At 39.4% G+C, this 12,279-nt stretch overlaps 1 protein-coding gene across 1 annotated transcript in view; it reads left to right on the forward strand.

Moving 5' to 3' along the window:
• Positions 1-449: 449 nt before the first annotated feature.
• TBC1D9 (TBC1 domain family member 9) overlaps positions 450-12,279 on the forward strand; it is a 105,893-nt gene continuing 94,063 nt past the window's right edge. Inside the window, exon 1 of the mRNA XM_067736808.1 lies at positions 450-583. Coding sequence (XP_067592909.1) covers positions 454-583 — 130 coding nt within the window. The 5' untranslated portion in view covers positions 450-453. The remainder of the gene's footprint in view (positions 584-12,279) is intronic.

The following is a 12,279-nucleotide window of genomic DNA, read 5'->3' on the forward strand; positions in this document are numbered from 1 at the left end:
AGCCCAGCTCTGCCCGACCCGCGGGGTCGAATCAGCTGGCGGCGCCCGCAGCCCTGCTCGGGGCCGAGCCGGATCCCGGGACTGAGCCACACCACTTCCTCCTTCTCCCGCTCCCCTTCCTTCTCCTCCTCCCGCCGCCGTGGGCCCCGGCCGGGCTGCGGAGCGAAGAGCCTGGGCGTCTGCGGCCGCGGGCTCGCGGAAGGCGGCGGCGCCGGGGAGAGGATGCTGCTCGCGGTGCCCGCGTCCTCGCCATCCTCCCCGGCCGCCCGCGGGGGCTTTGTTGTGACCCGGGCGCCGCGGGCCGCCCCGTGGTGAAGTCGCTCTCCGCCGCCGCACCTAGCTGGCGGGCTGGCGAGCGGACGGGCGGGCGCGCGTGTGCCCGGGAGTGCGCGCCGGTGCACGCGGGACCCGACCTGCCGCCCCATTGTGCGTGCGCCCTCGGCGCCCAGGAACATGTGGGTGAACCCCGAAGAGGTGCTGCTGGCCAACGCGCTGTGGATCACGGAGAGGGCCAACCCCTACTTCATCCTGCAGCGGAGGAAGGGGCATGCGGGCGATGGAGGCGGCGGCGGCGGACTGGCGGGTAAGGATCCGCGGCCGGTCTCTGCGGGAGGGGGGCCGGGAGCTGCGGCGCCGCCCGCCGCCCTGGGCTGCGGGCACCCGAGAGACGCCGCCCTGTCCCTTGGGGCTAGGCGACCCGCCCGCTTTGCTGCGTGGAAAGCATCAGGAGTCGTAATTTTCAGACTGAAAGAGATGCTTCTTTTCTCACCCTGTCAGGCGATGGGGCCCTTCATGTACCGGGCGCCCCATAAGTGGGTGATGTTTATGATAATGGAGATGAGTGAGTCTGGGGAGGGGGGAGCATCAGTCCTTAGGAATTGAATGCGGTACTTCCCCTCTCCCCCTTTTAAAATATACTGCTTTCTGTATGGACAAGAGAGGGGAAGGGCGGTTAATTTTTACTTGATTCTCTTTTGGTAATGGCAGGATCAGGTATAAAATGCTCTTTTGTTTCCAGGGAAGCAATCAGTAAGGAGCTGGTGTGGTCATTTCCTATGTTAGTTACGCCTGAAGAGAAAAGGAAAAAGGAAGGAAAAGGAATTTTGTTGTTGTTGTTGCATCTAATTAGGCATAACAAAGCAAGTTGTCTGGTTATAAAAAGAATCAGAAGTATAACTGCATTTTAATCATTTTTAACTCAGTCTCTTCCCCAAACCCCCTCACAAGGTATTGTTAATATTGTAACTATTACTAAAACCATGCCATATCATTCCACATGGTAAAATCAGATGTCTATCCCAAGTAGTGCCATATTAGAAAGGTCTTCTTTTATTAAGTAACTAGTTTGCATGGTGGGAGATGACAGATAATCTTGAACTCATACCATACTAGAGAAATTGGACCTTCCCCTCTCCCTCGTGGTTAGAATGAACAGAACTGGGATGCTTTTTAGAACGAAAAAGTTAGCAGAAGGAACAGGAGAGGTTTAACCAGGAAAGATATTGTAGAAAAGAGATGAACCTTGACCTCTGCAGAGTTCAGAATATATCCCTCACCAGGAGCTTGCATGCTAGGTAAATTGGTGCTTTCAAAATGCCCTGCTATGAACTCAAAATTCTTGATATAGTGTGTATGTAGTTGTGATTCTAATTTATGAACTAGTTTTCTCGAGTAAAATTCAAGTGTCACACTGTACAGCACCTACTAGTTTGCTTGCACATCAGGGCACCTCTAGATAATCTGATTTTTCTGCACTTTTTCTACGATAAAAGAAGGGAATCTGCAGAGCTCCAGACTGTGTTCCAGAAATTCTGATTAGTGGCCTAGAATCAGTATTTTCCAGTTCATTTTGTAGAAGTTGTCTAACTATGTACATTAATATGAAACTTGCATATCTAATATTGGTATCAGCCCAGATTGTCCTTTAAGTCTAAAGCAACAATGTAGAGTAGATAGTTTCTTGTATTAACAAAGAACATTTCCTGCCTGGAGATAACCCTTCCCACACCGTCAACTACTAAGTATTTGTTTTCTAGAGTCATTTGCAATAGGTTATAAAAAATAAGAGATGCAGAGCCTTCTTTTTCTAGTTAACTTTTTTATTGCATTCCTACTGACTCTTAGAGCTGTAATTAACTGCAGTCCATTTGGAATCTCATCATCGATGACTTATTTCAGATAAACTTAGCTTCTGAATTGAGAAATCATAGCTATTGCACTTATCGCTAGAATAATTGAAATCATTGAAATGAGTAAAAATATTCCTGCCAACAAAGGCTATTTTCAACCAACGTAGGAAAAATGTTTGCTCAGATTGGTTGGTGCCACATCAAATGTATGAGGGGCATTTTAGAAATCCTTGTACAATGTACAGTATATTCTAATTCTAATGTGGGCTCATTCATGCATTCATTAACTCACTATATCATTTAAAATATTGGTTGGTAACTTCTAAAGTGCCCGTGTCATGAAGCTCACAGCCTAGCAGGAGAAGACACATGCGGATAAAATTATCCTATAAATTAATATAAAATCTCCATTCCGCAGGGTCCCAGCAGAAAACAGAATCCAACCTAGTTCAAGTGAAGAGAATTTAGTGAAAAGACAACCCAGATGAAGGCAGGGTTCCCAGGACCAGTGAAAGGCACAGCAGTGGAGAGCTGTTATAGGTGGCAGGAATGATGCTGCTGGAAGGGTTTGGGCCTCCAGAGAAGCAGCCACCCCTAGGAACACAGACCACAGCAAAAGAGGGTGGGGAGGACATGTCCGACTTCTCTCTTCTCCTCACCTCCCAGCTTCTGCCGTTGCCTCTCCTCTGTGGAACCCAGTAGAAGCTGGCTGGATGGACTGTCCTGGTGATCTAGTGCCTAGGGATCAGCCTCCCAGGGGTGGAACTGGGAGGTGGGGACAAACTGAGAATGACCAGCACTAATGTCAAAAGGAGACGTTACCCCATTCCGGGTAGGGGTAGGTGCAAGGAAGGATTCCCTGTAGAAGAGACCTGGAGCTGAGAACTGAAGAAAGAAAAACATTGGCCTGTGAGGAGAGGAGGGAAGAGCAGGTGTTGGGTATCCTTTATTGGAGATCTTCTGGAAGATCTCAGGACCTTTATATAATGTGCATTATCTGGACCAGTGCACCATCATCCACTCATCGAATGGATTACGGATGAGTGGGAAACCCACTCATTGTGAACTGGTCAGGAGTGCTCAATGATTCACAGTGCTTGTGAACCCTTATAGATTATTACAGGATATTGAGTATAGTTCCCTGTACTATACAGTAGGTCCTTTTTAGTTATCTATTTTATATTTAGTAGTGTTTATATGTTAATTCCAAACTCCTAAGTTATCCCTGCCCTCCTTTCCCCTTTGGTAGCCATAAGTTTGTTTTCTATTGTGAGTCTATTTCTGTGAGTCTATTTCAGTTTTGTAAACAAGTTTTGTAAATAAGGTGTTAGCACAAAAGCTGTAAAAAGATAATGGGCCTCAATGAGGATACTTGCCCCCCCGCCGCTTTTCAAGCTATTCTCTTTTTGATTGCAGGCAATATACATGGGTATTGACACAATGAAGTTTTTTTGTTTAATTGTAGATGCATTTGATTTATTTATTAACCCCCTTTAACTGAGATTTCGTACACATACAAAAAAGTGCGCAAAATAGAGATGCAGAGTGCAGTGACTTATCACACGTAACACCTTGCAACCCACACCTTGTAACCAACACGAGGATAAAAATTGGAACACTGCCAGTACCCTAGAATCCTCTCTTGTGACCCTCTCCCAATCACTACTCACCCCTGCCCAAAGGTAAAAAACAGAAAACCTGTCCTGATGTTTTTTGGTAAACATTTCCTCACTTTTCTTTACAGTTTTTCCGACAAAGCGCCTATCTCTAAACACAGTATTTTGGTTTCGCCTGTCTTTTTGAGCAAGGAATGAATGGAGTAATGGAGTATGTATTCACATGTGTCTGGATTCTTTGCTTTGTGATATTTATGAATGTTGTTGCTTGTGACTGTAGTTTTTTCCTTTCCCTATGCTGTGCGGAAAACTATTATATGAGTATAGCACAATCATTTATCCGCATTTATCCACTGTTTTGTTGGAGGACCTTGGATGGTCCATTTGGGGTCTGTGGATAAGGTGGCTGTCATCACTCTTGTTTGTGTTTCTTGGTGCCTGTGGACATGCATTTCTGTTTGGTCTGTACCCAGGAGAGGAATTGCTAGCTCATAGGTTATGTGTATCATCAACTTTAGTAGATAATACCAAACTGGTTTCCAAAGTAGTTGTACCAACATACTCCCACCCACAACATATGGGAATTTCCCTTGCTCCTTATCCTTGCCAACATTGTCAGTCTTTGTAATTTTAGCCTTTCTGGTGGTTTTGCAGCAATATCACATTGTGGAGTTAATTTGCTTTTTCCTTATTGATGAGGTTGAGCACTTTTTCATGTTTATTGGCCATTTGCAATATTTTGTGACATGGTTGTTCAAGTCTCTTGTCCCCTTTGTCATTGGGTTGTCTTTTTCTTACTGATTTGTAGGTATTTTAAAATATATTCTGGATGTGAGCTCACTGTTGGTCGTACGTGTGGCACAATCTTCATTCTGTTCCTTGCCTATTCACTGTCTTAAGGATGAAAAGAGGTTCTTAATTTTAATAACCAAGTCCTTTACAGATTCCGTTTTCCTTTATGGTTAGTGTTTCATTGTGTTCTGTTCAATAAGTCTTTTCCTACTCTGAGGTTATAAACATAGTCTTCTATATTTTTTTCTAGAAACTTCTCAGTTTTAACCCCCAAATTTATATTTACAATTCACTGGGAATTAATTTTTGCATATTGTGTGAGATGGGGTTAAAGTTTTAAATTAAAATAATTTATGGACCTCCAGTTATCCCAGCATAATTTACTGGTAAGTCCATTCTGTTCCCACTGCCCTGTGGGGCTACCTTGTTCATAATTCAAGTGTCCCAATGTGTGTTTGGGCTCTCTAGTCTATTCCTTTTGTCTATGAGAATATTTTTGCACCAATACCACACTGTAGTTTTATAATAGGAGTTTATATTCATTAGATCAAGTCCTCTTATTTTGTTCTTTAAGAGTTTCTTGTCTAGTCTCTGTCTTTTACATTTATGCAACATTTTAGAACCAGCTTATTAAGTTCCACCAAAACAAAACAACAGCAACAACAAAGACTTAAACTGTTGGGATTTTGATTGAGATCACATTGCGTTTATTAATAAATTTGGGCAAAATTAATATCTTTATAATATTGAATCTTCTGGTCCATGAACATGGTATATGCCTCTATTTATTTAGAGCTTTCAAAATTTCTTTCAGTGATGTTCCATAGTTTTGTCTGTAAACGTCTTTCACACCTTGTATTGGATTTATTCCTAGGTATTTTTTTTACTCTGCTGTATATTGTTTCCGTTCTTAAATTTTATTTTCGAATTCTTTTTTTGCTAACCTATAGAAATATAACTTTAAAAATTGACTTTGTATCCAGAGCCTAGCTAACTTATGAAATGAATTCTAGTAATTTATCTGTAGATTCTTATGTATTTTTTATATACACAATCGTATCATCTGAGAAATTTGTTTTTTTTCTAATCTTTATGCTTAAAAATTTTTTCTTTGTCATTTTGCACAGGCAGATTGTACAGTGTTGAATAGAAGTGCTGATAGTACATATCCTTTTCCCTTTTGAGGTCTCGAAAGACTTTCAACATTTATCATTTGTTCATCAACTATGATGATTTTTGTAGATTTTTTTTTTTAATTGAAGTATAGTTGGTTTACAATGTTGTGTTAGTTTCAGGTGTACAGCAAAGTGATTCAGTTATATATATATATATATATATATATATATATTCTTTTTCAGATTCTTTTCCCTTATAGATTATTACAGGATATTGAGTATAGTTCCCTGTACTATACAGTAGGTCCTTGTTAGTTATCTATTTTATATTTAGTAGTGTTTATATGTTAATTCCAAACTCTTAAGTTATCCCTGCCCTCCTTTCCCCTTTGGTAGCCATAAGTTTGTTTTCTATTGTGAGTCTATTTCTGTGAGTCTATTTCAGTTTTGTAAATAAGTTCATTTGTGTCATTTTTTGGATTCCACATGTAAGTGATATCATATGATATTTGTCTTTCTCTGTCTGACTTATTTAACTTGCTATGATAATCTCTAGGTCCATCCATGTTGCTGCGAATGGTATTATTTCATTCTTTTTGTAGCTGAGTAATACTCCATTGTATACATGTACCACATCTTCTTCATCCATTCGTCTGTTGATGGACATTTAGGTTGCTCCCATGTCTTGGCTATTGTAAATAGTGCTGCAATGAACATTGAGGTGCATGTATCTTTTCAAATTATAGTTTTCTCCAGATATATGCCCAGGAGTGGACCATATGGTCTACTGGATCATATGGTAACTCTATTTTTAGTTTTTTAAGGAATCTCCATACTATTCTCCACAATGGCTGCACCATGTAGATAATTTTTTTTTCATTTAAAGGGAATTCTTATCCCTAGTTTGCTAAAAGTTTTTAATTATATATGGCTCCTGAATTGTTTCACATGCTTTTCTATATCTATTAAAGTAATCGTCTGATTTGTTCTCTTTTATTCTGTTAGTGTGGTGACATATTAACTGATTTTCAGGTGTTAAATCAAACTTGTATACATAAAATAATCCAACTTGGCTGTGACATGTTATTGGGTTTTTTTATGTGTTTATTTAATATCACTTGCTAATCTTTTATGTAGGATTTTTGCACCCTGATAAATTAGTAGAATTTTCCTATAATTTTTGTTTTTCACAATATCCTTGTCAAATTTTGGTATCAAGATTATACTGGCCTTAAAAATAAGTTGTGGAGTGCTCACTCTTTGTTCTGTTTTCTGGAACACTTTGTGTGATAGCAGTATTGTTTCACCTTGACACATTGGCAAAACTCACAGGTGAAGTTATCTGGCCTTGAAGTGTTCTTTGTGGGTTTGTTGAATGGTATGACAGCTATTCAAATGTTTAAATTTTTTCTTTTACTGTCAGTTTTATAAGTTGCTTATTTCTAGGATTTATCTTTTTCATCCTAGATCTTCAAATATATTGGCATAAATTTGTTAATGACATTCTCATATTTTTAATGTCTGTAGGATGTACAGTGATAGTCCCCTTTTTTATTCCTGACATTGGTTATTTGTGCCTTCTCTTTCTTAATCGGTCTTTCTAGGAATTTATGAGTTTTGTAAAGAATCAGCTTCTAGACCTGTTGACCTTTTCTGTTTACATTTATTTTCTACTTCATTAATATCTACCATTTATTATTTCCTTCTTTCTGTTTTCTTTGAGTATACACTTATTTTTCTAGCTTTTGAAAATGATATTAGTTCATTGATATTCAGCCTTATTTTCTAGTATATTTATTCTAGATAATTTTTCCCTCTAAGCATGGCTTTACCTGCACTTCACAGCTAAGTTTTGATATATAGTGTTTTGGTGGTTATTTCACTCAAAATAGTTTTTTTCCATTCTGATCTTTTTTTGCATGTTATCTTGAGTTATTTAGATATATAGTTCTTAAGTTTCAAACATTTTGGTATTTATTTTACTGCAGTTAGAAACCATAACCATATTTATATGATTTCAGTGCTTTGAAATTTAGTAAGATTTGTTTTATTCCCAGTTGATGGTCAATTTTTGTAAATGTTACACGTTGTGCTTGAGAAGAATAATGTGCCTTGCAGTTGCTGGATAAATGCTTTATTTATGTTCAGTGGTTAACTCTGCTGCTTGTGTTCAATTCTTCCACCATAATTGTGGTTTTGACTATTTGTCCTTGTAGTACTTCCAATTTTTGTTTTATATGTTTTAAGGCTGTATCATTAGGAATATATACACTTGTAATTGTAGTATATTTCTGGTGAATTGAACATTTTATCATGAAATGTTTGTATCTCCAGAATTGCTCTTTGCTTCATCATTATAGTTGTAGCAGATTTATTTGGCTAATGTTTGTATGGTTATCTTTTTCATACTTTTACTCTCAACCTTTCTGTATCCATCTATCTATCTGTCTATCTATCTATATGTGTGTGTGTGTGTGTGTGTGTGTGTGTGTGTATACATATATATTTTTAAAATTCATTTTTGGCTGTGCCGCAGGGCATGTGGGATCTTAGTTCCCCGACCAGGGATTGAACCCAGGCCCCCTGCATCGGAAGCACGGAGTATTAACCACTGGACCACCAGGGAAGTCCCTGTATCCTTATATTAGATGTCTTTTATAAGTAGTAGATGGTTGATTTTTTTTTCTTAATCCAGTTTGAAAATCTTCACCTTCTAATTGGATTATTTAGTCAATGTACACGTGACTTGGGTTTAAATTGACTATCTTATTAAGTGCTTTCTATTTTTTTCTATTGGCTCTATGTTCTTTTTATTTGCCTTCCTTCCTTGCCTTTTGGTAGCATATGGGTTTTGGGGGTTTTGTTTTATTTTAATGCTTACATTTTTAAGCCTCCATTAGCTAGAAGTTTTTTGTTAATTAATTTATTTATTTTTGGCTGCGTTGGGTCTTTGTTGCTGAGCACGAGCTTTGTCTGGTTGTGGCGAGTGGGGGCCACTGTTCGTTGCGGTGCGTGGGCTTCTCATTGCGGTGGCTTCTCTTATTGCAGAGCATGGGCTCTAGGCGCGCAGGCTTCAGTAGTTGTGGCACACTGGCTCAGTAGTTGTGGCTTGTGGACTCTAGAGCGCAGGCTCAGTAGTTGTGGCACACGGGCTTAGTTGCTCCGTGGCATGTGGGATCTTCCCGGACCAGGGCTCGAACCCGTGTCCCCTGCATTGGCAGGCGGATTCTTAACCACTGCGCCACCAGGGAAGTCCAGCTAGAAGTTTTATATTCATTTCTCTGTTCTTTTAGTGGTTACTATGGAGATCATAATGCTTTCTTGACTTAAAATATATTGTTAATTGGTATTTTCATTTTATTAAACATTTTTTTAATTGATACTTTTAATCTCTTCCCAGATAATGCAAGGACCTTGGCTACTTTAACTCCATTTACCCCTCACCCCCACCCCACGCCCTCAATTCATATGCCATTGCTGTAATGTATTTTAATATTTTATATATTTTCCACACAAGAGCATATATATAATTACTACTATTTTTTAAAGTCTGTATTCAGTTAGACTTCCACATATGTTTACCATTTTTATTGTTCTTTCCTCTTCTCTGCTCTTTTTTCTAGAATCATTTTTCTACTGCCTGTAAAACATCCTTTACTCTTTCCCTCAGTGAGAGCCTACCGGTGACAGATTTTCTCAGCTTTTTTATGTCTGAAAATGTCTTCATTATGCTTTCATTCTTGAAGTACATTTTTGTTTTGAATGGTTGGCAGTTAATTTTTTAAAGCATGGTTAAGATATTGTTCCATTGTCTTCTGATTTGCATTCTCTCTCTCTCTCTCTCTCTCTCTTTTCTGGAGCAGTAAACTGTCACTCTGGATTATTGCTTCTGTGTAATAATATGTCTTTTTCTCCAGCTGCTTTTAAGGTTTTCTCTTTGACCTTGGTTTCCTGCGGTTTTACTATGATCCAGCTATTTGTGGATTTTAAAAAACCCTGCATGGGGTGGTAGGACTTTTTTGATCTATTGTTCATTGGCTTTGTAAACTTCATCCAATGGCTCTTCAAATATTGCTCTTACCCCATTCTCTTAGTCTTCTTTCTGGAACTCCAATTACATGTATGTTAGACATCATTGTATCTTCTATGTCTGTTACCTTCTGATTTTTACTTGCTTCATTTTGGTTATTTTCTTCTGATCTGTGTTCCAATTCACTATCTATTTAACTGTATTTAGTCTGTATAAGCCTACCCATTCTTAATTACTTTTCAAGTCTAAGGTTTCCATTTGGTTCATTTTTATAATTTCCAGTTATCTGTCAGAACTCTCCATTTTTAAAATCATTCTTGAGCATGGCAAGCATAGTTATTTTAAAGTCCCTTTGAACTGCAATATCTTCAGCCCATGTGGGTCTATTCTATTGTCTGTCATTTCTCCTAGTTTTCATTAATGCTATTATATCATCCTGTATGCCTGGTTACTTTTCATTACGTAGGGACATTGTACTTCTACTTTGCAAAAGTAATCTGAAATAGAAGACAGTGTAGCAGAGAATTTTTTTCTGCCAGTTGCAAACCAAAATCACTTTATTTTTAGGTATTGATATATTTCAAAACTGAGCTCTAACCTGGGTGGTTTTGCCTACTTAAGATTCACACTTATGATTAGGTTGTAGATCTCTAAGGTCTCAACCCAAAGAGAGAGGAGCATCATTACTTTCCTGCTTCTTTGCCGACACTGATTGCTACCCTTGTCTTTCCAGTTTCTGATTCTGTTAAAAGCACATCCAGACTCTCAGCCACTCAGCGGCCCCTTTGGGAAGAAGCAAATGCCTCCCCAAATAATAGTTTCCTCCCAAGTAGGGCTCTTGTCTCTGAGCCACTTTCCCAGGTGAAGTAATTTATCTCTTTTTAATTCTTTGATAATTTAAAGTACATTCTTGTCCCATTTGTATAGTTGTCCTCAGTAGCAGATAGTCGTGCAAATTACCTTGTATGCCATTAAAAGTGGTGCTACTATTATCTCCATTTCATAGGAAAGGAAAGTAAGGCATTAAAGAGATGGAGTGATTTGCCACAGATCACACAGCTAATAAGTGGGGGCCTATTTGACTTTGTATTTATTTTTCTTTACAAGACTAATTATAGTGACATAGGTTAACTTCATTTCCCTCACTATCCCTCTTGAGAATCTAATAAAAGCAGTCGACTCTACCTCCCTAAGAATGAAAACACTGAAAAATTTTACATGCAACTTTAGGAGCTTCATGGATCCTGGCGAATTAGAATATGGGTGCTTTAAGTTAGAGGACATCACCAAGAGATTGAGACCATTTCTCATTACCCAAAGTCAAAAGCTGTTCTGTTAGAAATGTTTGAGTACCAACTGTGTTTGGAAGGCTGCACTTTATAAAGATATAAAAGAAAGAAAAGGCAAGTTTCTCTTGCTGAGCTATTACTAACCAACGATCAAACCTGGATGAATAGGGACTTCCCTGGTGGTCCAGTGGTTAAGATTCCATGCTCCCAATGCAGGGGGCCTGAGTTCAATCCCTGGTCAGGGAACTAGATCCCGCATGCTGCAGCTGAGACCCAGAGCAGCCAAATAAATAAATTAAATAAATATTTTAAAAAAAACCTGGATGAATAAATTTGGGAGAGCTAAAAACATAGGCATGGGGATGATACAAGTACAGACTAAGACTGTATCAGAATATTTTGATCTGAGATTTAGCAGTGGACTGTCCAGGAAATGGACTTTTTGCACCTCATGGAGACCATCACAACTAGGGAAACATGACATTTGATAAAGGAAGGCAGTTAAGAAGCAGTAAACATAGGGAAAGCTTCCCCTTTCCTGCCTAAAGGCAGGAAATAAATTCTCCTTTTGCTAGAGACAGACTCTTATCAGCCCAGAGGCAGCACCAGAGGACTCTGCAAACAAACCTTGTTAAACTATCCCTTATCTTCCTAGTTAAGTAAGATGAGGACTACCTAACCCTAGTTGGATTATACCCCTAGCCCAAACCCCTTTGTTTTGACAATTCTTCACAAATATAATTGTTTCTTTGTCTAAAAGGTCTAAGAGTTTCCTCCTTTGGCCACTTCTTTGGGTCTTCATCCTCTTGTGAAGACTCCTGCGTGCATGTACAGATTCACTACGATTTGTATGCTTTTCTCCTGTTAGTCTGTCTTTGTCAGTTTAATTTTCAAACCCAGCCAGGGAGTCAAAGAGGGTGGACGAAAACTTCCTCCCTACACCAAAGAACTCCCAGGAGTGAGAGAGACAACAAAGCGATGTTCTAGAAGGCCTCCTGTTTTTAGGGTAAATGCATTCATCTTGCCAATTTGCAAGTTTTTCTTTTAAATTTATTTTATTTATTTTTATTTTTGGCTGTGTTGTGTCTTCATTGCTGTGCGCGGGCTTTCTCTAGTTGCGGCGAGTGGGGTCTACTCATTGTGGTGCGCGGGCTTCTCATTGCGGTGGTTTCTTGTTGCGGAGCACAGGCTCTGGGTGCGTAGGCTTCGGCAGTTGTGGCTCATGGGCTCCAGTAGTTGTGGCTCGTGGGCTCTAGAGCTCAGGCTCAGTAGTTGTGGTGCATGGGCTTAGTTGCTCCGCGGTATGTG

The sequence above is a fragment of the Pseudorca crassidens genome, chromosome 4 (genome assembly GCF_039906515.1).
Source record: "Pseudorca crassidens isolate mPseCra1 chromosome 4, mPseCra1.hap1, whole genome shotgun sequence".
Taxonomy (NCBI): domain Eukaryota; kingdom Metazoa; phylum Chordata; class Mammalia; order Artiodactyla; family Delphinidae; genus Pseudorca; species Pseudorca crassidens.